Source organism: Uloborus diversus, chromosome 9 (genome assembly GCF_026930045.1).
Source record: "Uloborus diversus isolate 005 chromosome 9, Udiv.v.3.1, whole genome shotgun sequence".
In the NCBI taxonomy this organism is placed as follows: domain Eukaryota; kingdom Metazoa; phylum Arthropoda; class Arachnida; order Araneae; family Uloboridae; genus Uloborus; species Uloborus diversus.
In genome coordinates, this window is record NC_072739.1 from 79934569 (window position 1) to 79961822 (window position 27254).

Genomic DNA, 27254 nt, shown 5'->3' on the forward strand with positions numbered 1-27254 from the left:
GCGTTATTCTGTGCTCTTCAACAGTCTTGGATCAAAATGTTAACCTTCTGCCTGAATTTCTTTGTTACAATTATTTTAAATACTATACACAACATTTCTAGAAAATTTAACACAATATAGAATGATAAATAAATATTGATACTTGAGTGCCCATCTCCCAGAGAGTGATGCCCCCACCCCCACCAGAATACTCAAAAAAGCACTCAAGAATGATATTCTCAACAGAAAAAAGGGAAAACACTTAACTTTAAATGCCAATGATGCAGTTTGTGCCATCTCAAAACTTTTGTTAAAAAAATTTTTTTTTTGCAAAATTATTTGATTTTTCTCAAAAATGCGTGCGTAGGACATGGACGCCACTGACCAGAAGCGGCTACCGGGAGTAAACTGCAGAGGAAAAAATCGACAAATGCACATCACACAAAAAAAGCAAAACAGAAGCCAGTTCATTATTTATTTAAAAAGGTTATGATCTAGGTCGTTCTTTCTTTTCTTTATACAAAGCCAAAAGAGATACATTAGCCACTTTTACAACTTTGAAACGTACTCCAGGGATATCACCTACAGCATGACCCTTCCTACCAAATCCTGCTACCAACACTTCATCGTTTTCCTGAAAAATATAAATAAACTTTAACACATTAAATGTATTTAAACACTACTACTTGCGGTAAGTTACCACCCTATAGCCAGGGCTAAGGCAGAAATACACCGCTAGCTCAGTCATTCCAGCCGAAAACTGCAGTTTAGTTCTCATTAGCACTCATCAGTCTGGCATAGGAAGTAACTGAGCTTGGAGGTATAAAACCACTTAAGGAAGCTATGAGTGCCAAGCAAACTGGTAGCTAATATAGAAATAGCACTGACCAGACGAGTGACCAAAGCAATGGTTCGGTTCAACTCATCGAGTTGCTTTTAATTGCAGCTATACTTTATATATTTCAGGGCTCATAGCAAGTGGAAAAAAATATATAGGATTTTAAGAGGAAAAATATAGGAATTTCAAAAACGTATAGCATCTAGTATGTTTGGAGCCCTAAAAAAATATAAAAACAGAAATCCAGTATAAATACAATTCCAGAATGCATGAAGTCATAGCAATGAAAAGAGTCAAAGAAGTGAGAGCAAATGAATTTTTGAACCCATGGTTACTTACATTAATCCTGTTGGTGTAAGACAACTTTGATTCAACTAAGCAAAATTGTGTTTTTTTTAAATGTGGAATTCACCATACAATTTCAGAGAACTTTATTAAATTTTTGGTCAAACATGATATAAGAAATATACTGCCAAATTATCCATTCTCTGATTATTTAAAGAACTTTTTCCCAAAACATCATGAAAAAGCAATTATAAAATTCAGATTTTAGCTTACGTACTTCGGAAAATACATCTCTTATTGATTGCTAAAACTAGGTAATAATTAATTTGGACATTCTTTTTGTAATGTCTTAAATCTACCCATAGTTCTGAATATTGGTACATCATTGCTTTAATGCTAACACTAACGATGAAAAGTCCATTCAACTGTATGTTTCTCTCGTCTTACTGGTTTTATTGTACATATCAAAAGAAAATAGTTACAAAAAGTGTGCAACACTCTGCCACCCCATCGTTTCACTATTTACAGAAAAAGAAACTAATTTTTCTAAACTAAGGCAAAGAAAAAAAGACTGAGCTAATGTATCATGTTTTTGGGAAATGGTCAGCCTCATAGGCTTGATTCATTTAAGCGACAAGTTTGATTCAAATATTCTGCAATTTTTAAATGTTAAAACTGGATTTCATTTCACTTCTGAGGAATTGATTTATTAAAGTGACTGATTCAATTACCTGGCGCTCACTGTAGCAGCATTATCCATAACTTACAGTTAATATGTGTATTTATATACACACAAGTGAATAAAGGGTGAATTTAACCTAATCTGCCAAACGAAAGGGGGTGTTAGAGAGCCTAAGTAGAGCATAAATCCATCTATTATCCTCTCCAATTTGTAACCGTAACATAGTCAATAGAAAAAAAATGAGTAAAAAAAAAACTGAAATCTTCGGAAAATCTACACAGAAAATAAGTAAAAATTTGAAAAAAGCAGACAAAATGACTTTTTTCACTGAGAGAGTAAGAAAAGGAATTAATTGAAAACAAGTTCAAAGTTGAAAGTAAATCTAACGTCCTTGGTAAAACCACCTATTTTGTATATTTCATAAAAATAATCAAACGGAAGTTTTGTACAAATGCCAACATTAAAGATGTAAGAATGCACAGTGCAAGGGGGAAAGAAGAAGAAAAATTGATTAAAAGTATTTTCATTTTTGTGTAGAATTTAACATTGGATGAAGAAAATATAGGAAATAAAGGAGGACTATGAGCCCTTGAAAATATTTCTCTCAATTCTACTGAATTTTGACAACAACTTTTTTCTTGTTAGAATAACAAATGGTAACTTGTTGTCACCAGTAGTGGTCTGTTTTCCTATTTAGCTAAATGCTTGGCAAGACATTATTTAGAAATTATAGTGCCTGACATTATATAGTTTATATAGAAGTGAGGCATAATCAACTGGAACATATTTTTTATGTAACTAATCGTAAAAAAAAAAAGAAAAAACCCCTGAAAATGGTTGAAATAAATTAACAAAATTAGATTTAGTTAAGTTATAATATTTTAAAAGTATCGGCCCTCGGAAAAAAAATTACAACTAGCTATAAATTAAAAAATAAATAAAATAACACATTTGGACAAATCCTTCTGTGTGTGGAGAAGAAACACACACAAAAGGATTTATCCAAAAATAACATGCTAGAGACGAAATAATCTGAAGATGAAGGACTATGATGAAGGATTATGTAATGATAGAGGAGGTGTATCGCGCATTGTTAACAGTCCCAGTGACCTGCATGAATAAAAAGTATTTTCAACTGCAGAAAAGTTATGCACTTAAATAAGTCCCAGGCCTAGAGAAAACAATAGATGCATTATATTTCTTATTTTCCATCGGGACATTTGAGGCAGTGAGAAGCAAAGGGATGCAGACGTAAAACTAAATAAACAAATCCGCAAAAACAATAACCGTCTGTGAGTAATTGGGAGTTCATTGTTATCATTTGCACTAACCTCGTTTATGGATTGTCCACGAAGTATCAGTATCGTTATAATCAAAGATGGTTTTCTGTTATGGTTGCAGATTGAACTAGTTATCGTAGCTTATTAGCTACAGAAGCGTTAAATATTTAATTTTATTTTACTACATTATTCGATTTCTATTTATTTTACCATATGTTAATATATTTTTTTAATCACAAATTCGACCTTTTACAAATTACTTGTTTCGAAAGAATGTTAATCTTGAAATCATCATCGTTTAACATCCTTGTGTTGATATCGGAACAACTGTTCCGAACAACAAGTTGTTGCATCATAAGAGCATATATTACTCTACTTTTTTTTATCTCAGAATAATAATTCTAGAACTACGTTTTCATAACTTATTTTGAGCTTGTTTAGAAAACTGAACTTCTAGCCCTGTTCTCCCCTACTCATAGTAAACAAAAAAAACCCAGATGGCTCTTAAAAATGCAGCTGTTATGCAAAACATGAAGCTAGCAGAAGTACAGGATAATTCACTTCCTTTTAATTATGAAACATATTTCAGGGGTGATTGTGACTCCATGAAAAAATACCCGAACTCCCCTCCCCCAAGAAAAAAGTGTTTTGATGGGCATATATATATATGTTACGTGTATGTACACATTATATTATGTATATAAATAATTTATATACATAATTATTTGCTGGGGCTAAAACTCTAAGTTTTAATTGGACTTAATACATCCATGTGCATGGTGCTAATTAAATTCTTTTATTTTTTCTCATTTCTTAAAAATTTTCAAAGAATGTTTTATTTTCCTCCTTTGTATCTGAATCCTTAAGCATTAATTACATTTATTTACTAATACACTAAAGCCTAATACACCAGCATTTTTTTAATGATTCTCGGTTTCTTTTATGAGTATTTGTAGAAGAATGTTGCAATAATGCCTTCACACCATTATCAGCATATGTAAAGGGCTTGCTGCAAGAAACACAAAAACAAAATCCAGCCCTATCAATTTTTTTACAGTATATCACCACCTTTTCACTGTAGGAATCCACTCTGTTTAACCATTCCCAATTAAACTTGTTCTTCTTTCCTGCATCGATGGAGCCAATATCTTCAGATTTATCCAGATACCTCATTTTTTAAATGAGAACATGCAAAGTTCAAATGAATAAATCGAAAAATAATCTATCAAGTAACCCTCCTTCCTCTTCTTATCTTAGCCTTTATTTTACCCCCCCACCCCAGGTGTTCTTCGATAATTACTATAGAGTTTACAAAACATGATCGTAGCTTACGTTTTATACCAAACAAAACGTTTTCAATTTGGTCTTTAGGCGTTTCATTAAACACTGTCGCCCTACATTTTACAAAAGTGGGTTTTTCTGAAAATATAGAAGTTCCGATATTTTCGAAGATCATGATACCGGAATTCAAGATGAAAATACTGGAAATCCGGAAACACAATCACCCCTGATATTTATTTGTGAATGACTAGTGCTTCAATTACACACTGCAGATATGAAGTGCAAATATATATATTCTGAATATTAGTTTCAAAATTTCTGAAATGATCTATATAAAGCAAAATCGCTGGTCCCAAGGTGTACATCTTCAACTGTATTAGATATAGAAGAAAGTAAAAACAAGTAATGCACACAAAATATTAAAATAGTATTAATAATTATTAACACAATCAGAACTTTTGAGTAAATTAAAAAATAATGAAAAGAAAAAATCTTAATTTTATCTTGGGTTTGATTGAGGCCTTGCTGATTTATAGCAGATAAATACAATGTTGAAATGTGCAAGTTTTGTTTGGCATAAAAATAAAAATAACCTTTTTGTCCGGGAAAAAGTAGCACTGATAATTCAGATATTCCCAGGCCAAGCTCTGAAAATTTCCCCAGATTTTAAAATCTTGTCTTTTACAAGTGTAAAGCATAACAACATTAATGTAGCACAATTTTTTTTAGTAGGCAAACATATGTTTTGGAATTACAATAAAGCTTTTTATCGATGCAAAGAGAAATAATGGATAGAAAAGTTTGATTAAAGACAACAAGCAATGTTTTAATAACCTGGAATATTTTATACAGAAGCTTTATCCATTCATTACATTACTAGCATATGAGCAATCAAAATGGAAGAATTGAGTTACATAAGCGGAGAAAGAGTTAGTCGGGATGGGGCAATTAAACGCAATTACAGGATATCTTTCAGAATAAGAATTGGGATTTAGGCTTAAGAGTCTCTTATCAAATTAGTTCCAAAAACAAAATTATAGACAATGTTAGAGGGAAGTGAATTCAGGACTTTTTGGAGGAAGTTTATGGGCTGGAAGTCTGTAAACCAAAATACAAATTAATCTTAAAGCAAGACACCAGGATTAAGTACTCTAGGTTCTGGTAGGAGTATTAATGATACAGTAAAACCTGTCTACAAGGATACTGTTGGGACCTAAAAAAAAAATATCGTAAAAGACAGGTTGTTACATACAGTTTGATTATTCATGCTGACAAGCCAAAAAAGAAATTGTTATAGACAGGTTATTGTTAGACAGTATTGTTATACACAGGTTTCCCTGTACTACTTTTTCCCTACGTATTTTGATTTTTAAACTCTGGAATGAAAATTTTTAAATTTAGGGATGATGTTGCGACCTCTTAAGAAATGCTTCACAACCCCCTAGGGGGTCGCGACCCACAAGTTGGAGACCCCTGGTTTAAAAAGATGTTTTTGCTATTTCTCTCACTCAGACACTTGATGACTATTCATCATCATTTTAAAAAAGAAAGTAGAAATTAGTAGTGAGAGTATTTGAATGAATTTCTTATTTCCTTTCTGTTTAAAAGCACATTCAAACACCCTAAAATTTCGGGAAGGAATAGTAAAAAAATACATGAGCATTACTACAACATAATCTTACCTCTATAAAATTCAAGCATCCATCTCTGGGAACAAAAGCAGTAATCTTCTTTCCATTTTTGATCAACTGTACTCGAACACACTTCCTGATAGCAGAATTGGGCTGTTTGGCTTCAACACCACTAACAGATTGAAATAACATGTTAGCATTCATATTATCCTCATTCTGAAATAAATTAGCTAAAAATTTCATTAAGCACACTTCATACTTACACTTTTTCGAGAACTATCCCTTTAGCATGAGATGCTCCACCAAAGGGATTAGCTTTCCATCTCGTTCCCAAGTGAGCCTTTTTGTAATCTTTGTCGTGCCAGCGCTGATCCCGTCTGTGATTTCTATGTTTTCTTGCGGTGCGGAGACCTCTGGGCTTGCCTTTTGAGAACAAATTCACCAAATATAAAATACAGTCGAGATAAATTCTAATTTAAGAGTTATAAAAAAACCATTTACCAAAATGCAACAAGCATAGTTATATTATATAGAGTGCATGGATACATATGCTGAAAATTGTAAATATCTATACTTAATATTCTCTGATCATCTTCAAAACTTGAGGATAAACTGAATAAATGCTTACGATATTCATTATCGAAAGTAAAAGCATTTTCTGACTAAAAATGTTTCCTATGCACTTCATATTGATTTCCATTCCTGCTGATAAATTACAGCTGTATGCGCAGAATAGATTGCAGACCCATAAGGCCACAAGGAATTATTATTTCTATGTGAAAAAACAAGCTTAATACATGTATGCATTGCCGAATTAGAAAACTGATACAATACTGAGTTGCAAATTACCCCAAACTATGCTTCTGGGGTAGAAAAGAACAAGGACGTAACAAACAGTTTAACAACAAACATTTGATGTGGCATATCAAAGATATCTATGTTGGATAAATATATACCAAATTTCAAAATTTTCTCATAAGATAATGCTTTAACACAAATACAACTATGGGGACTTTTATGTTTTGGCATACACACTTTAAATGTTTAACAACTATTCAGTATTGTATCTCTTTGGCGATATTTGAAATGACACCTTTTCCGAAAAACACCTTTTTCTTCAATGATATACATAGGCAATGAAAGGAAATTAAAATCAAATCTTATCTAACTACTTGATTCAACTCAATATCACTTGATCTTAAATCAGGGATACCAAACTTTTTGCAGTAGCGGCCTACATTAATTGTCGAGGGCCACTAACTGTTAAACTACACAGATGATTTATATTAATATATTTATTACAAATTAAAAAATGTGCCACATTAATTTGGTATCAATTAAGATACCATAAGTGAAATAGAACAAATTCATTAGACTTTTCTTTTTCTAAACAGACGGCAATACGGACTGTAAATCAAATACTCAGCGAAAAGAAATAAACATAAGTAAAACAGTTTATGCACTAACGTTAAACTCCTACATATGAATTAATTACAATTTGAAACGGTAAAAAAAAAATAATGCAATACAACGAGAAACTATTGATAAATTAATGCTTTAAGGCACACAAAAATACTAGGCTTAAAAAGGCTAAGCGCTCATGTTTTATCAGCATGAAGTAAATTAACTTTATCAAGTTATCAAAGCAATTACATTAAAAAATGCTCTACTGAGCCAACTAACGTACATACCCATATTTAGATAGAATAATCAGGAAAATATAGTTATTAAATACGCTAAGCAAAAGCCCACGTGTAAACGGTGGATGCTCCACACGAAAAATTACTTGACAGACCGCGTTGCCAGCACATTAATGAAAAATAATAAAATTAACGGTTACAGTGAAAAAAAAAAATCTAGTTCGTGTTTGAATAAGTTAGCCAGACAGTTTATCACAAGCCGGATTATGACAGCCAGAAGCTCTTCTGCACCGGAAGGACTTCTCGGAAGCTCTGGTTAAAAATTAGTTGGCTAAGTCGAACACAACCTAAAAGATTAATCGATTAATGCATCGTATCGTGCTTTGTTTGTAATGATAGATTAATCTTATATAAATTTGAACTTGTAATTTGAAAATAAAGATGATCCATGGCTGAGTGCAAGGATACGATAGAGGTATTTATTTAATATGCATACTTTTCTAAAAACATTTGTTTGAAGTCACGAAACTGTCTTGTAATAACTATGCTTTACTTTCAACGCCCTAGAAAGTAATCTTTTAATCATTATTTCATTTGTCAATGTTTTCCTTGTCAAACCTCGAGCTGCTCGTGTCACTTGAACATGTTTATTTGTTCTCTCCAACAAAAATGAATTGTTGTTGAGATGGAATTTTTGCATAAAAGATTCCAAGTTTCAAAACTGAAATGTTTATTTGCATCTGATGTATTTTTTATGCTGTTTATAATTTCTCACAACAATTTAAGTTGATATTGATTTGTTTTGGAAGGGATTATTTTAATTTCTCATGTCTAAAATTTGTCTCAAAGCTCTTATTTCATTTGATTTAAACATACGCTAAAGCAATAGCTCATATTGGTGTTAGTTTATGTGAACCAGGCTTCAAGAAAAAACTTTTTTCCACCTTACATCTCAATTGTCATGAATGGAGTACATATAGATTTTTTGGAACAAATCTGATATACCCCCCCTCTTGGCGACTTTTTACTGTTGGCGCCAAAAAAGCGTCGCCAAGAAAACTATGTATGACGTCATATGTCATACATCGTTCTTAGCGATGCTTTTTTAGCGCCAACAGGAAAAATTCAAATTATGTCATTAATTATTTAATGAAATTAATGCATTAATTTTTTTCCGTTGTTTCTCCGGGATACGAGCCCTCGGTCTCATAGTACTTTCGTAATGAGACCTCGGCTCGCCGGCCCTGCCTCGGTCTCATTACGAAAGTACTATGAGACCTCGGGCTCGCCAGGACCTCGCTGCCGCTCGGTCTGTTATCCCTCCGACTTTTAATATACATCACAGTCGGATATAACTCACAGATCTCCTCCGTTCAGTATACAATAAAGTCACAGATTTTATGTGAAATTAACACCATTTTTGTGCTACAAAAATGCCAACCAGACCAAAATACAAACTACCAGAAACACACTAAAAACACAATAATTCAAAATATGTTCACTTACCTTTTTTACTTTTCTTTTACTTCCTCACGTGAGGCAGTGCACATATGTTCTGCTCTTAGGGAAATTATCCCATTTTTTATTATCATTACTTTACAAAAATATTTAAATTATGTTTGTTTTGACAAAAAAAATTCCAAAAAAACAACCTTATTTTACTTGTATTTTGTACTCCACCCAATTAATTTCGCGAATTATTTCCAAAAACTTTACAAACATATCCTCATTTTTGTATTCACAATTTTTCATTCAAAAATTTCAATTGATACATTTGGACAACATCACAAACCGAACTCATAATTAAAATAGAAAATTCAACTAAATTAACATTAAAAAACAACAAGAAAAAGAATACTCTAAAATAAAGTTTGAATTGAAACTTTATTTTAGAGTATTCAACTTAAAATCTCCCTAAGAGCAGAACATATGAGCACCTACCTCCTACCACAGAGACACGTGAAAAAAGACAGACTTCGAGAAACTACTTTCCAGCGTTCAAGTTGCAAAACCAGGGTTGCCAAGTTATCGCCTTATTGGCGATTTTCGTATCGAGCGAAAAATTAAAATCTCGCCAAGAGGGGGGCATATCAGAGGAGTGCCGATTTTTTTCAATGATTCTCATTGAGCTCAAAAAAGAAAATTCTTTGAATAAAATAAATTGTTATACTGTGTGAAAACTAATTCCCAAAATAGTTTTGGAGGTTTTTATTTATTGTATTTAGTAATTAAAATCATACAAAGACAAAAGCTGAGGATGCTGGCACTTACTATTCAGCAAGAACCTAAGGATCAAGATTGAAAATTTTTTGTTCACTAGTGGCAAGTAGAAGTAAATATATTATACCTACCTCCCCCCCCCTCTTTTTTTTCTAGTCGCTCTTTTTTTAAAAAAGGCCAAATAAGAAAAAAATAACTAAAGAACAAATTAGCTTTTAAATTATTAATGATGAAACAAAAAAATTATTAGTTTGAATAAAGGTTAAACATATAACTAATTAACAGCATTAAAGTTAATACACAAGTCCGATAGGAAATAATAATAACTTTCTGGCTAATTAAACTGCTGTAGTAGCTAGTTTTTTATTTTTTTAACTCTCCACAAGGCCGTAACTAGGATTTTTTTTTTTTGGGGGGGGGGATCATAAATTTTCGACAAAAAGTCACCTGTTTGCTGTTATTTTAGAAGCATATTCCGCATTAGTAGTCATATGGCAATGGGTGGGGGGGGGGGACAAAACAGGAAAAGGAAAAAAATAGGAAGAAGACGGGAGGGGAGGGGGCAGCGGGCAATACTATTGATACTTTTAATATTTTTTTTAAAGAGTAATTTTACAGAATTACCAGAAGTTAGTTACTTTATAAAAATAAAAGCAAATGTTTTCTCAGATTTATTGTTATAATACAGTAACCCCTCGTTATATCACACTTTTCGGGGGACAAAGAAAAAGAGCGATATACCCGAAAGTGCGATATAACGGAGGGCATTAAAAATAGTTATATCTAATACGCAAGTAAATTGGCATTCGTTCTTTTTGACATTAGTTTCTAATGATTTCGATGTGGGTACTGTCACACCTATTGAAATTTAAACAAGATTGAAATTTAAGTAAATTTTCACCGTCAGAAAGTTAAAATCATCAAATGGCGAAGGAAGGCGATCTTTCTGAGCTACTGCGAGATAAGAATGAGCTTTCCAATACCCTCCTATTCCGAGTAGGTTTTCTAATCCGTTTTACTTGCTGTAGAAAGGATGTGAAAAGTAAAAGAAACCAGATTGTTTCCAGGAAACTATTTTGCCCGTCCAGATCATTATTCCCTTCTTTGATGCAAATCCTGGTTTATGCAACCAAGTACAAATCTTTTCTGTACCAAAAGAAGGGCTATGTTCTCTTCTACATGGGCTACTATGACACTTGCTTGATGCTTCTCACTCCTTGTAAAGGCAATGTATCAATACAAAAGAAGATGTCAACTAGTTTACAGACCATCTTAAACTGAAATATACTGTGCGGGTATGTACATTTGGATGCCAGGAATTGCTGCTGCTTTTCCAGCAAATTCAGAAGAATTGCTTCCTTTTGTTCATTGGCAAAATGGAGAAGAAAGAGACCTTCTCTGTGCAATACAATGTGTTTTCAGAAATAGTGTCAAACGTAAAGAAAAGTTTTTTTCTTATTTTAGGCTTTAATATTTCGGGAGATAGAAGAAAAGAGTGACATATCCGAATGAGCGATATAACGAGGGGCTACTGTATTCATTCAACATTCAATCATGTACAAGTCTTGTTGGTTCAAAAAATGATGCATGGTGTTGTAAATGTCACTACTGCCAAAGTTACCAATGCCATGAAGACCTTTAATTGGCCTTCAAGTTAGACATGAGCTCATAGGATCAGGAGTGCCCAAATGATTGTTTGTAAGGGAGGAGCAGAACTAGGAGTATTTTTAATATTTTGAAATACATGCCAAACTGACACTGGATTTGATATCTCATTTTAGCCGCAATTTCAAAAAACAGTTTTTTTCAAAACAATTTCAGGCTGTATATTTGATAGTAAGACTACAGAAAGGGTTTTAGTGCAAGTTCCCCTGGAAACTTTTGAAGCCTTAAAAATGCATTTGGGACTGTCCCGGGAAAATTCTGTTATTGAAGTTTTAAAAACGCAATCTTGGGATATATGTTGAGTAGCTCTAACTCGGAAATTTTTTGAAGTAATAAGGCCTATGCTTGATGATGCTGGGGAAGAAGAGAAGGTTCGGGGGGTTCTCAAATTTTTGACAATACAACTTTAAAAACAGCATTAAAATTTTTCTTTGGGGGAGAGGGGGTTAGGGGAAGGAAATTTTAATTTTAGGAACTTTCCCTTCTTAAAAAACATTCTAAAGTTCTTTTCGGCAACGTTAGACAAGGAAAAGAGGTACCCTGCAGAAAATTGTTTGCAATCGAAATCCTAGAAAATTATTTTTGATTTGATATGGCAGCATAAGGAGCACATAATCAGTAGCTATCCTCCCATAAATTTTCGAAATCAAAATTCTGAAAAGGCAATTTTAAGTTATCTTTAGTGGTATTAAGGAAGATGGAAAGGATTGAGGACTCGCGACCTGAAAGGTTTCCAAATTTAAGGGTCCGAAAACGCAATTTTGGACTCTTTTTGGTCTTGTCAAAGGGGTCAAAACCTTTTTTTGGATCAGCAGTTTTTTTATTCCACATGGCCGTTCCGAGGTCAAAAAAGTAAGGAGGTGTATGAAATCAAAGGCTTTATTTTTTTCCCCCATCACATGTGTCTTAAATATGCTTCACCCCCAGAAAGATTAATGATTTGGGGTTTTAAAAATGCATTATTGACAATCTTTGGTAATGTAGGAGAAGAAGAGGTTTAAGGGTGCTCCCCTGCTGATTTTTCAAAATTGCAATTGTAAAACTGCAGTTGTCATATCCTCTAATTATGTTAATAGAAGGACAATCTGTGTGCTCACCAACTTAATTTTTTTTAAAAATGGTAACTCTAAAAATGCAGTTTCAGAAGATTTTTGGGTATGATAAGGAGAGATTCAAAGGCTCAATCCCAGATATTTTCTTAATTTGTAGTTTTAGAAATGCATTTTAGATAATTTTTGGTAATGTAAAGAGAGAGGAGCATTAAATCCAGTTGTTGATTATTAGCTGTTATGCTATGAAGAGGGAGGTTTGGAAATTTTTCGAAATATAGTTGCAAAACAGGCAGTTTTAGACAATCTTAAGAAATGTTAGGGAGAAGAGAGACGAAGAGAAGATTGTCTTTAATCTGAATTGAAATCTTTAAAACACAATTGCAGACCATCTTTGGTAATGTTAAGTGTATCAGCTATTTTTCCCAATTGAAGCTCCAAAAACGTAATTTTGGTTGACTTTCAATGATGTATGGGGGAGAAGTTTTCAAGCTCTCTTTCGGAAACTTTTCAAAATTCAAGCCCTTAAAACTGAATTTGAGACAATCGTTAATGATGTTGTTGCAAGAAGGAAAGGGGGGGGGACACCCCCTGAAAAATTCTTGATATTAGCTTTAAAAACACAAGTTTTATAAGATTTTCAGTAAAGTAAGTGGGAAGAGAGGTTTGGGGCCAATTTTTGAGAGAGCTCCCTCCAAATTTTTTCGGGATTGAAGCCCTAAAAACGAAAGTTTAGAGGATTTTTGGTAATATTGGGGGGGGGGGGATAACTTGAATTTTTCAGAGTTAAGTTGGAATACGAATTTTTTGGCAATTGTTTTCCCCAACTTTTTTTTTTTGGGGGGGGGGGGGGAGTTTGACCCTCTGATTCCTTCCTCCCGCTGGCTACGTACAACCTTGACTCTCCACGTGGTAAATGGCAACCGCTTATCTCGATCTTAACAAGAGCCTATTTTCAATCATGTTTTTTAAAAAAAGAATTTTTGACAACTCCTGAAGATTTTCTCACTTTTTTAAATTGTATGTAACGTGGACTGGGGAGAGCAACAGTAAGACATCTAATCCCAGGAATAACACTAAGATATTCTACTGCTGCTCTGAAGTGACACTATCTCAAGCGTACAATAGGATTTTGAATTTAACTCTGTTTGGAATTAGTTTTGGAGCACTTAAAAAATTTAAGTCTGAAATGTTTAGCAGTAAAATCCTCTTTACAATGTATGGGAGAAAGGGGGTGGGGGAAGTAATTATTGGAGATTAAATTTTAAAAATCAATTTATTTTTGCTGTTTTTAATATGAGAAATTTCTCTATCGTAAGTGATTTTTATTTACGATAAAGTAAGTAGGTGAAGTTTTTTCATCCTTATAATATATATCTCGAGTGCATAATCAGATTTTGAACTCAATTCCATTTGAAATTGGTTTCTTGTGAATTACAAAAAATAAGAAAAAAGTTTCTAAAAAACAAAAAATTATTATGAAGTGTTGGCTTTAGAGATTTTCTTCTTTTTCATTTGCATAGTATAGAGCATATAAAATTATGTTAAATTTGATAATCCTGATGATTTGATATAACATTATTGGACCTACTATTGGATATCCTCCCCCCCCCACCCCTTGGTGATTTTTCTTGTTGGCGCCAAAAAGTGTCGCCAATAAAACAATGTATTGCGTCATACATCAGTTTTAGCGAAGCTTTTTCAGCGCCAACAGAAAAAATTCAGATAAAAATTCGTTCAAATCTCGTTATTGCGACACCCGGATTTCATGACACTCCGAATGTCACGTCACATTTTCAAAGTTCCGAACTTATGCCATACTATTTTAATGTTAAGTGGCTCCGGATTTTAAGACTGTTTTTCGTGCAACTCCAGTTACGGTGACGCTTTGAGCTGCGCAGACTGGATCAAATATTTCTTAGCATTTGAAAAAAGTTCAGTAAAATAATGAAGACATCTGGAAATGTTTGTTGAAGGAATTTCGTACTCTGACAAGAGACTTGACCAGGCATGACGCCTCGAGAATGGTGGAGGGCGAGTAGATAAGTTTTGAACAGTACAGGTTTCAGACTTTGACAACAGGGGCAATAGAAAGGAATTTAAAGCAGGTGGATTGCAATACTGGACGAGGAAAACAGCAAGAAAAGAGAAAGACCATATCTACGTTAAGCTGTAGGTGGTCACAACAATCTTCCCCCAGGAGAGAAAAAGAGATAAGGGGCTCCTCATTAGATTGTAAAGGGACACACAACTCTTTAAGTGGATAAAAGGATTAGAAAGGGTTTTTTCACCTTCGAGAAGTGGGGCTTAGCTGTCAAAATCTAATCAAATTTCGGACAAAGGTGAAGAGTTTTAATTGGTTTCTTGTTATGTTATTCAAAAATTTATCAAACACTTTATTGCAAAGTATTATTGAATTGGAAAAAAAAATATAATAATAAGTGAAGGTTTTTTTTTTTTTAAATAATTTTTGTTATATTCACCAATAGTTCAAAATTACATAAGTTAAATCTAATTAAAAACCAAATAGTATTAATTTCTTCATTAAATCTTAATTTTATGGCTAACTAATGTTTAATTATGAATTTTTAAAACAATTCCGATCATGACGTCGCTCTGGCTATGACGACACTTTGTTGACAGTCCCAACGGTGTCGTGATAACGAGATTCGACTGTACATACTGAAGAACATGATATACATTAAAACAACATACAACCACAGCAAAAAATATCGCGAATACAGTTGAACCTGTGTATCTCAAAAAACTGAATATCTCGAATTTTTTAAATTTCCCAGTAATCACAATTCTGATTGAGGTTTTCTCATGCTTTTTCCCACTCTTTTCTAGAATACTTCATACGTAAAACCTCCATTTCTCGAAGTTTAAAACTCGCTGCTATGGAAATTGAAGTTCAACCTTGTCTTCCTTTCACTATTTAAAGAACAAAAGTAGGCAGGATTAGATCTAAAGTAAGAGTTATCAGAGAACAATACCTGGTCTCAGTTGGGGGGGGGGGCAGCAAATGCAGGGTGCAAACACTGACTGGCCCACATTACTACTACGAAGGGAGGGAGGGATGAAACGTGTCATTTCAAGTTGACAAACTGACACGTGGTGCTAGTATTTCTCCTGCAAGGCAAAAAAGGGAAAGTAAAAGCATAGGGGGGGGAGGTAGTAGAAGGAAGAATCAAAAGCAGAATTTACAGCGATTGCAAGATTCGAGAGATATGAAACAAAAACTGTCAGTCGTCAAGTTTTGTTGACATATTTTTTTAATTGAGGTAATATATTATCGTATTGCATGAAGTCCTTATGAATTGTTTAATTAATAATTTTATTTTTTGTACATTGTATTTTTATTCAGTTCAACTCATTGTCACTAGATTTAAATGCAAAAATCAAAACTTCCATATCTCGAAACCTGCCTTTCTGGAACTTTTTTTTTGAACCCTCGACATTCGAGATAGACAGGTTCAACTGTATATTAGGGTGTATGGGGTCTATCATCAACTTATTCACATTCATATTAAATTACTGTACTCTTTTATCCTGATGAATTTTTATATTAAATTTTCAGGAGTGTGATAGTTTTCTAAAAGAGGAACTTTCTCATGTTGAAGAACTTCTTATCAGTAGCAGAGAAGAATGTATTGATATTAGCTCAAAGTATCAAGATTTAAGCCATAAGGTAAGGGAAATTTCAACTCTTTTACTTAACTTAAACACATCATACTATGTTCAATATTTTTTACAACTTTGACTAATGCAAGTCTCATTAGGTTCTCTCATAGAAAGGCCAAACAAAATGCTAAAATCTTAGGAGCCAGGAAAAATTTACATGCAGCAGAAATTATACATACATACAATTGTATATGTTATATTTTGCATTCTTTTAATTTCAGGTTGAAGAAATTATTAGGTCAGGAGAAAATAATTCGGATGATGAATGTGCTTCTGATGAGCAATCACATGTGCAGCATGAACAGAAAACTGAGATTGATGAGCAACTATTTAGATATAAACGGAAAATTGCTACTTATCAAAGCAGTCAAGATAATCAAGCCAGGATAGTTGAAGATCTTCAAAATAGAGTAAGTGAGAACGTTAATATTGTATAACTTTTAATTTATTGAGACAAAAAATCTTCTCTTTTATCACAGTGATCTCACTCTTTTGTGTCATTTCTGTCCCTCAGAGCCTAATGTTTGTCACATAATCACTACAGAAGATACAGCCTTGTAAAAGTGCCAAAAATAGGTAAAAACGTTTAAATGACCCAATTTTCAAAATGACCTAGATGAGTTTATTCCTATTTAAAGGTACATTTCATGAAATTTGCTGGACTTAAGCCTACACCTTGAATACTAGCAGGTCAGAGTGGCACTTATATGTGGTTTGTAATGCATGACCCACAAAAATATGAAGATGTTTATCGAAAATTTGATTATCTAATACCAGTAGCTTAAAAACATACTTTCAACCAAATTTATCAAAACTGTACAGCAAATTAAAAAACACTAAATTTCAGAAAAATAATATTAAATAAAATCCCCCCATCCCCTCTTTCACAAACACACAGAAAACTCCAAACAAGGAAATACTCTTGCAATTTAGTTACTTGACATAATCCAACTCAAGAATTAATTTCATGCCTTGGATAAATGTCTTTCTCTACTTAAAACATGCTGTATTATGTGATGATGTTTTATAGCCCACAATGCTATATTCAATGAAATATTTGAACATGAACCCCCATTGTGATGCCAACTTGAAACTTCCCCTGCCATTTAAGTAACATATAAACATTTTTCAAAAAAATTTTTAAGAAAACTAAGGAAGCGTATTTTGAGAAATTTAAAATTTAAATTTAACAAAAATATTTTTTTTTTCAGACCTAATCATGTTGCATATCATAGGAAAGGTCATTAAAAAGGCTGTCAGATGACTCTTGTATCGGCTCTCTATCTTATTTAGAAAGGATTTTAGGTCATTTTGAAAATTAGGTCATTCATGTGTTTTAACCTATTTTTGGTACTTCTACAGCGCTGTATCTTCAAAACCATTTTGTATGTTTCAAAAAAAAAAAAAAAATTACATTTTTCTATGTCTATATAAATATTATCTCTGGACCAAATTTCATCAAAATCTGAGAAGATGAGGTAAAATCAGTGTGTTGATTTGACACAGAATGACCCATTAAGGCTCTGCCATCTCCATATTTCCAGAATTGTGTAAAAGCATTTAAAGTGTCCCAAAATTCATTAATTTTTGAACTAAAAAATGAGATAGAGACTGAATGGACAAAATGGCTGTGTTTGTTTTTTATGCTGACATATTAGTATGAATCTCAATAGATGTACTCTGTAAAACTGATTTCACTGCCAGCACAGTGTCAGCACAGGGAAATTCAAGAGACCCCCTGTTCTCCTGCAATATTTCTATAAATGTGTACAAATGCTAAAAATGTGTCATTTCAAACGAAAAATTGCATAGGAGTGTAAAAAGATTTAGATCTACTCATTTTTTACATAAAGACCTGAATGAAAGTGAGTGAATCTATTTTTTTATGCTAATAAATTAGCATTTTCTCTAAACAGACGAAATCTATAAAACTAATTTCACTACCAGTGCAGTGTCAGTATGTTCTTGGTTACGTGTCCTTGTTGCAATGTTTCCAGAATTGTTTAGAAATGTTGAAAAAGTTTTAAACCTCCTAAGTTTTTTCTCTGTAAAAAGAGTACAAGCATTTTTTAAAAAAATCTTTACATCAAGAAGTGAATAAAGATAGATGCTCTTATTTTGTTTGCTGCCAACTTGATATGATGTCCAATGAGATAAACTCTGTAAAACTAACTAGACTGCCTTTTCTCGCTGCTAAATTTCCAGATATGTGTGCAATTGCGGAAAAGTCTCACATTTCTTTCTTTTGTGCACGAAAAATAAGTACAAACATAGAAAAAATATTTAAAAATATTGAAATTTTAAATTTAAGAACTGAGTGAAAGTAAATAAGTCTTTTTTATACACTGAGTTAGTATAATCTGTCGTAGAGGTAAACTCTGTAAAACTAGTTTCACTGCCAGCACAGTGTCAATGCAAGGAAAACAACTAGACTCCGTGCCTTGTTTTGTAATTGTTTGCAATGTTACAAAAAATGTGTAAAATATTAAAAAACATCATAAAATTTATTTTTGTGTTAACATAAAGTATTTTAAAGTCTTTAATTTTTAACTTTGACCAATATAATATGGATAGGACATTATTTTTCACGCTGAAAAATTAGAATGACCTCTTATAAGATAAGTTCTGTAAAACAAATTTGTCTCCAAAGGCAGTGTCTAACTATTTAGACTCTTGTTCTAGGTGCAATATTTTCAGAAACGTCAGCAAATGTTGGAAGCTTCTCAAATTTTCTTCATTTTCATACGACAAAGTTAGTCTATACATACTTAAATAGTATTTCAATGTCCTTGTAAAATAATAAAATATAAAAAATATTTTTCAATTTTAAAGATTATTTCTATTAGCTTGGTTAAGGCACTTTTTCGAGTTAAGGATTTTTCTTCTAAAATAAAAGGCATGTTGTTGCCTCAAAGCAACATTGAGTAAAGGCCAAGACTCACAAGTTTTCTAAGTGGACAGTGGCCTCTAGACCCAAATAACTTAGAGGCCACCACTGACTGAGCTTTAAAGTACAAATTAGAGGGTGGGGGGTGGGCTAGTTTTTACTATTTTCATGAAAAAAATAAATAAATAGAATTTTTCAATACCTGTTAATAAACATATGAGGCAGTGAGAAGCAAAAGGATGCAAGTGGCGAAATTAAAAATTTGGAGATAGCCAGTACAAATAGCAGGAGAACCTCTCCCCCATCTTGGGACAAGAAATTGTACTAGTATCCCTAGTAGGTGCTGCTATACAGCATGGAAATCAAATGGAAATCAATGAAAGCCTACCTAAGATGTTATCTTTAACTGCATTTTACTCAAAACTTTAAAATGTCCACTTACATCCCTTTGCTTCTCACTGCCTCATATGGAAAATGTAAGTTAAAATGGGTTTTTAAATTTTTTTTTCAAGAACATTTATTTATAAATAAATAAAAGAGAAGTTGGCAGGAAACTGCATTTTAGATGAAATAGTTTTAGTTTACAGCAAAGCCTCCATGTAGCAGTGAGGATAAAATACAATAATTGTGCAGATAAAATGTAACACTTTTCAAAAAAATAATTAATTAAAAAAACTTTTTTTCACATTTTATGTTATTTTTAGTAGTTTTCATTGAAATAAAAATCCAAGTCTGTTTTTGGAAACTTCGGCTATAAATAGTCTTGTCTACTTCCATCTTGTAAATGACCAAACGCACGAAAAATTTAAAACAATAAATACTTTTGCATTTGTTGCATGAGAGCAACAATAGAGAATTAAAAATCCTTAAAACCTATAATTAAGATGAAATTGTCAGTTTTTAAGACATTTTAGCATCTAAAGCAGTTTGGAGAAAATGATATTCTGAAGATAAAATTTTGCTTTACTCAAGAAAACCTTAAAAAAAAAAAAAAAAAAAAAAATCGCTTTATTTTTATTAGTTTAGGTAAATAAAACTAATTCTGCTTTGTTTTGAGAAACTTAGGCACTTAAACATCTTATAAGTGAATCTTGTGTTGTGAATGAATTAAAATACTGAAGTATCACCTTTCCAGTCAAAAAAAGCGGTTTTCTGATTGACCCTCCCCCTCGTATTTATCTTCAGGCTAATGGTCCCAAAGCGATAAATTGTCCGCCCCCCCCCCCCCTGTTTGTACTAGGTGTGACGAAAATAAGCAGTGGCTTATCAGATCGAAACCAGATGTTTGTTCATTATTGTTCCCTGTTCCTTGTGAAAGGACCTTGGAAGAACATTATTTAGTCTCTACAATGCCCAGGCCACTTTTTATTCTTTGTGGTAACTGATAATGGAAGGCATGATTTCTCACAGTCGACTCAATAGCATCCAAGTTCGGAGAAGGGGGGTGGGGCTGATGCTCACTTTTTTCACTTAGAAGACATCTTAAAGAAGTGAACACAAAGGGAGGGGACACTAGCGTCCTACCTTATTCTAGCAAGAATTAATCAAAAAGGGAGCCAGTTCATAAACAAAAAAGCAGTTAATTAGCTGTTTTACTGGTAAAAGCGCCAGTTGGGCGCAGCCTCCTGTAGCCAAAGCCTGGGGGAAGGTCTGTTCACTGAAACTGTTAATTTTAATTTTGTTGGCTGCTTTAGAATTTACATAAAAATGAAGATATTGAAATCAACTCCAATTTTTGAGTTTTGCAATAAATAAATCATGTACTTATTTTATATCGTACGTTTTAGTGTGAATCAAGCTTTGCTTTCAAAAACATTTTTTGTATTTTATTTTAAAGTTTTTACGTTTTAAAATATACTTACTTGTTACCTATCTATCTTTGAAAAAAATATATTTACTATTAATCTTTTTCCAATACTTCAGTTTTGCTCGAATTTAAAAGAACGTTTGAACAAGTATAGTAAAAAAAAAAAAAGAAAGCTTCTGTGGTTATTTTTTTCAAAATGTTTTAACGAGGATACTCCTATATTAGTAAAGTCATTTGTTTCTTTGTTTTTGGATTACCTTTAGATTTCCCTTATCCATTAGTATTGATCAAAAATGCAGTACAAAAAAATTAAAAAATAAAGTAATTTTTTTTTCCGTAAATTTTGCAACACATTGCTGACTTTTAAGGATTTACAATGACGTTAGTGTAACAATAGTTACAGAGACCAACTTGCTGCTAAAAAAATATAATGTATAACTCAGTTTTAGCGTGTGAACAAACCAGTTTTAATTTTCGAGTTGCTATAGAGTTAAAATTTCTTACTGGTGATTACTAAATTGCCCAAAGAAAAATAATAATTTGGGTAAAATCTTTAGATTGCACAACAAGTATTAAACATTTAAAAATAATAACTATTTCTGCGTTTTTTGGTGTATCTAGCTGAAATGGGTTTTGTTTCCTTTTTGTGTTTCGGTGTTATGCGACAAAAATGTTTAGAAGACTACTGAACAAAAAATAAATAAAATGGCAGGGTTTAATTAGTTTGAACCTATGAGAGGGTATCTTTCAATCATCAAAAACATTCGTTTTTTTACTAACAAGAGCTTTCATCGAATACTTTTTGTGAAATTCAAAAGTAACAACTTAATTTGTGCAACATTGTTTTTACAATTAAAACGCAGTTTAAACAAGTTGTAAATCATCAATTGCTCTTTAAACAAGTCTTTCCAAAATTATAGTCATACTTACATGATTTTGGGACTTTAATAATTGCTAAAAATGTCTTTTAAAATGACAAAAAATTGGAAATTTTCATTTTTTAAAATATTTTTTTAACGTAATCGAAAGGGATTTTTGAGCAGAGAAATCAATTACTTTTCTTAAAATAGTTGCATCCATTGGAACTTTTTTTGCCTACAGTAATAAAAATCAACATTGAATCGCAATTAAAAAAAAAATGAAAGAAACAAAATTCTTTTATTTTCTTGAAATTTTATGCTTGTTGCGCTATTGGAAAATACAATCTACTTTCAATAATTCTTGTTGAGATTCCTCATTTATTCATTCATTTATTTTTTTGAATTTTCAGGCTCATTGAGCAATCTGAAGGTTTTATCCAATGGCAGTTTTTTTTCTTTTGTTTTTTAAGTATTTATCAATCACAATTTTTTCGTACCACTCTACTGAGCATTAGGGTGGGCCAATAAAACAACTTTTTTTGTTTCCATGATGGGTAGTGCAGCGTAGGTGCCATTGGTGGTGCAAAGTGCACATCAAAAATTTGAATTCTTTCTGGCATTTTCTTGATCTGCCGCAAAGAAAGAAGCCCAAAATGTTTTAGCTTTGTTTTCATTCAGTTGTATTAAATTTTTCCGTAATGCTTATATTTATTCTGGGCCCCCTCTAGGGTCCCAGAACCTGTTGGCCTAGGGGTCCTCGATTAAGATATCAGGGTCCTAGGCCAAACACTTTTTCGGAGCCCTCTTGTAGCCAAAAATTACAGTTTTTGCCATATACTAAAACAGTTTTCACTATTTGGTGACCCCCAAATAGCAGTGTTTCTAGGGCTAGACCTGTTTAGTAATTAGGCCCTGACATTAGGTGGGTGAATAGCCCTCAACTTCAGACCTCCCAATTTAAAGAAAAGAAATGCAAAGGCTACTTTAAACTTTTTTTGGGGTGCAATTGCTAATTTTTTACCTACTAAGTTTTCTTACATTTTTTTCCAAAACGAATAAAGATACGGTCTTAGCTAAGAAGGTGGGAAAGAAGGGATCCTAAAACTAAATACTTTCCTATTACTTCACCAAAGACAGCCTATTTTGTTTTTAAACCTCAATTTCGGAAATATTCTGGGAGAATGTCCGAAAACCTTCTTCTCCCTAATATGTCAAAAAATCGCTTAATGTTGTTATTTTGGAACTTCGATTTCTAAAAATTCCTTGGCAAAGTTCTGAATCTTATCCTTTCCCATATTTGTAGTATTAAAACTTTTGATTTTGAAAAAATGCCGAAAGAACCCTGGAACCCCATCCATTCTCCTCGGAACCCTTGTTCCTTTTAAAATTACCAAAGAAAATTGCGTTTTGGGAAATTCAATATGAAATTATGTTCCGGAAGTCTTATCTTTGAACAGCTTCCCCTTACCTAAATTCGCTTAAAATTGTGTTTTTGGGATTTCAATTTCCGAAAATTCTGTGGCATAGTCCACAAGTCAATCCCTCATTGTAACGTCATGAAAGGTGGCCTACAATTGCGTTTTTAAGAGTTCCATTTCAGAAAATTTCCGGGAAAGGGCCCCCGGCCGCCTCTCCTCCTTTAATTAACATAAGATAGTCTAAAATTACGTTTTAAAACTTTAATATTGAGAGATTTCCCGAAGAGTCCCTGACTCCTTCCCCCCAAAGGTGACACAATCATCATGTGTATAAACTTACAAAAAATTTATGGGTAAGGCCATCTCAAACCTTAAACCCAATCCTCCTAACATCACTGACAAACGTTTAAAATAAACATTTTGGAACTTCGAAAAACTCCGGTGGAGAGTTCTGAACCTCATCCTTTCACCTAACATCATCAAAGGTGGCCTATTGCATTTTTAGATGTTCAATTACGAAAAATTTCCTAGGATAACTCCCGAACCTGCACTCTGTTGTTTTAACATCATTAAAGGTCTTCTAAAATTGTGTTTTTCAAACTTCCAGTGAAAAAACATTTGTGAAAGAGAGTCACTTGCCCCTTATGTTACAAAAAAAGTCTTGTGCAATTGCGTTTTTAAAATTTAAATTTCGAAAAATTTAAGACGGTAGAATTGAACCTTCCTTTTTCCACATATAGTCTGAAATTCTGTTTTTAAACTAGAATTTCAGGAGAATTTTAGAAACTCACCACGAACCTCTATTTTTGTACAAATAAAATATTATCTTTACAATTAAATTCATGTTGCTAATTCTTTTTCTCCTCATTGTGACGAATTCTCCGGATTTCTGTAGCTAATGATCCCTTTCTAAACTAAAAGCTCACCCCCCTCTCTATATATATTGTGGGTGAGTGTTTGAAGAAAAAATATTGTGGGGCTGACAAAATCGAAAAATTGTACAACAAATATACATTTATATGATTTTTAGTAGGGGGTCCAAAATCAAATTTTGCAGAGGGGCTCAAAATTTGAAGGTACGCTTCTGCTTACGTATGAGGGAATCTAGCATTCATTAAGGAACAATAATATAATACAAGCAAAATCTATAGGTTACATAATATGAGAAAATAATGATATATCTTTACTTAAGTAGACATCCTATTTCTATCAATCATCAAAATAAAAAAAATTTTTGGCCCACCCTAATGAAACGTAAGAAATTCTGTAAAACTGATTTCACTGCCAGCACATTGTCAATGCAAGAGAAACCACTAGACTGCTCTTCCTGGTTCTGAACTTAGATCACTAACGTAATGGTCTAAGGTTCTGAAAGGTGTTTTTTTTTTGGGGGGGGGGGGGCAAAACTACCTTAATCTTCCTCAAACTTTTCAAGTAAGGTATCATCTTAAATATTTTTTCTCCCTCTTTCAACGAAAGATAAACGTACAGTTCATTTTATCCCCATTTTCAAAAAAAGTTGCATTTAAAACAACCAAACGGATTTGTTCGCTTAAACTGCCAAGTTTACTTGCAGCGCAAACATGGAGTGTCAGATGGCTGAGTCAGTGGAGCGCTCTACTTTTAAACGAGGGGTTCAGGAATCATGTTCATGTGCGGGTTTTTTGATTTTAAAGCATTTTTAAAGCAAGCATTTTGTGTATAAAACCAGGGCTATGGAGTCGAAGGGGAAATGGCCGACTCCGACTCCTGGATTTTGAAACCTCCGACTCCAACTTTCCGTTTCTTTTTTTCAATTTTCTCCCCTTATATGGGAAGAGAAAAAAACCCATACAGATTGAAATATTAGTTCCTTTTTTATAAAATTTTCGCGTTGTGTTTTTTTGTTAACCTAAGATGCATACAACATTAGAAATTCATTTTGATATTCCAATAGTTGCGATTTAAAAGTGACATTACTCAAAATAAACACCATTAAAAAAAAATGAGAAGGATTAATTTGCTCTCCTCTTTATGTTTAATAAATTAATGTTGATCAATCATGTGAATTCAATTTTTGAATGCTGTAAGTTTAGAAAAAGGAGCTTTCTTGCAAAGCCCTCGGGTGACACCTATCTGGAGGGGGAGGGGATACCCCAAGTTTAAGAGTTTATTAAATATATTCTGTTTAATTCCGTAAATTTTCCCCAATAAATCTTAAGTTATATTTTCTATAAAAAATTTCAATGAAAGTAGCATGCTCTTGCTGCGAAGGGGATGGGTACATATGCGTGTGAATTACAAAAAATGTGGCGGTATACAGCTTTGTACGAATAGCTTTTAAACTATACCTATATTTGTTCTTATCTCTATTTTGAATATAAATTTTATAGCCTGCTTTAAAATTAACTTTAATATAAATATTTTAAAGATTATCTTTTATTGTAGTCAATTCATAATTTGTAGTCAGTTTTTTTTTTTGATGTGAGGAGAGTCACTGAAAATTAGAGAAGAAAAGAAACTTGGAGGCAGAGTCGACATGTTTTCCAACGACTCTGGCTCTTCGTCTCCACAACCCTATATAAAACCCAAAGCTTTAAAATTAATGCAGCGGGAATGCTCTTCACTTTTTAAAATCAAACACTTTGTGTAGCACCTGAAACTTCTTATTCCCATCAACCAAGCACAACAACTATGAAAGATTATGCATTTTAAAGTTTCTGCTTGTTTGTGCATTATTGAGACCGGAAATTTTCTTCTTGGATTGAATTATACAATTTTCAGGGTTAAAAATTTAGAGCCTAAATGCTTCGCATGGGTCAGCTAATATTTCTAGGAATGTGTAGAACCGTTGTAAACATCATAAATTTCCTTACTTTTTTTTTTACAAAAAAAAAAAGAAGGGGGAAAAAAAAGAGTGAGCGTAAAAAAGCAGAAGCTGAAAGCACTTTTTTTCAGCAGAAACCAAACAACAAGACTTGTACGATAACAAACAATAGATGACAAAAAGGAAAAAATAAATAAAAATAAAAATTTGAAGTTATGTTGCCCTTTTTACCTGCCCGTGGCAGTATGATTCTCAAAAGATCAACTCTTTAAAACTAATTTCACTGCCAGCGCAGTGTTAGCACAAGGAAAGCAATTAAACTCCGTGTCTTATTTGCAATATTTTAGAAATGTGCAGTAACATTAATGATGAAAACATCTTCAATTTCCTTTATTTTTCTAGGAAAAAGGGGTTTAAACAGTTTTAAAAAAATGGCTTTAATTTTTGCTTCTAGAAATTGATAAAATAGATGTGTGTGTGTTTTTCTTTCATATATATATTTTTTATGCTGACAAATTGGTTTAATTCTCATTTGATTAACTTTATAAAACTAATTTCACTGCCAGTGCAGTGTTAGTGGAAAGAAAACAACTAAAATCCGTGTCCTAGTTGCAAGATTTCTAGAAATGTGAAGTATCGTTGAAAACATCTTCAATTCCTTAATTTTTCTACAAAAAAATGCATATAAGCATTAAAAAAAGGTATTTTAAAGTCTTAATTTTGACCTCAAAAATTGGACAAAATGGTGTTTATTTTTTATGCTCATAAATTAGTATGCTGCCGTGGGATGGAATCTGACAGTATCTGCAGGAATGAGTTTTTGAGTTATTTGAAGAAATTCAGTATCAACCATTTGAAAATGTTGGAATTAGACATTTTTTTCGCTCTTTTTTTTTTCCAGCAGAAACCAAATAACAAGGCTTGTATGATAACATACAATGGATGACATATAAAGGAAAAAAATAAATAAATAAAAAATTTGCAGTTATTGCCTTTTAGCCCAGCGGAAGTATGCAAAGATCAACTGCATAAAACTAATTTCACTGCCACACAGTGTTTCAATTAATACAAGCTAGGTGGACACAAGTCAAGTTCAGAATTCATCATTTAATCACACAAAATTAAAGTGTACCTAAATTCACATGCTTTAATTGTGCAAGATGGATATTATTTATACTGGTAAGTGCTTTTTTTTTCATAATTTAATTACTCTGATAATTAAACAATATTAAATTTTTTTTA

General features: G+C 32.6%; 2 protein-coding genes across 2 annotated transcripts in view; one reads left to right on the forward strand and one right to left on the reverse strand.

Moving 5' to 3' along the window:
- Nucleotides 1–442: 442 nt before the first annotated feature.
- LOC129229388 (40S ribosomal protein S23) lies at nucleotides 443–7800 on the reverse strand. The gene is made up of 4 exons (XM_054863684.1): nucleotides 7668–7800; nucleotides 6240–6399; nucleotides 6028–6148; nucleotides 443–613 (listed from the first exon to the last, which is right to left on the reverse strand). The coding sequence occupies exons 1-4, from the start codon at nucleotides 7669–7671 to the stop codon at nucleotides 467–469; spliced, it is 432 nt and encodes a 143-aa protein (XP_054719659.1). The 5' UTR covers nucleotides 7672–7800; the 3' UTR covers nucleotides 443–466.
- Nucleotides 7801–11212: 3412 nt separating this feature from the next.
- Nucleotides 11213–27254, forward strand: part of LOC129230336 (rootletin-like) — a 52299-nt gene continuing 36257 nt past the window's right edge. Inside the window, exons 1-3 of the mRNA XM_054864735.1 lie at nucleotides 11213–11272; nucleotides 16131–16241; nucleotides 16456–16644. Coding sequence (XP_054720710.1) covers nucleotides 11213–11272; nucleotides 16131–16241; nucleotides 16456–16644 — 360 coding nt within the window. The remainder of the gene's footprint in view (nucleotides 11273–16130; nucleotides 16242–16455; nucleotides 16645–27254) is intronic.

Bases quoted from the DNA above. Each gene is read 5' to 3' on its own strand.
- LOC129229388 (XM_054863684.1), bottom strand. The intron at 6,149-6,239 runs GTAAGTATGAAG...TCAATCTGTTAG, and splicing joins GGGATAGTTCTCGAAAAAGT to TGGTGTTGAAGCCAAACAGC. The intron at 614-6,027 runs GTAAGATTATGT...TATATTTTTCAG, and splicing joins GATGCTTGAATTTTATAGAG to GAAAACGATGAAGTGTTGGT.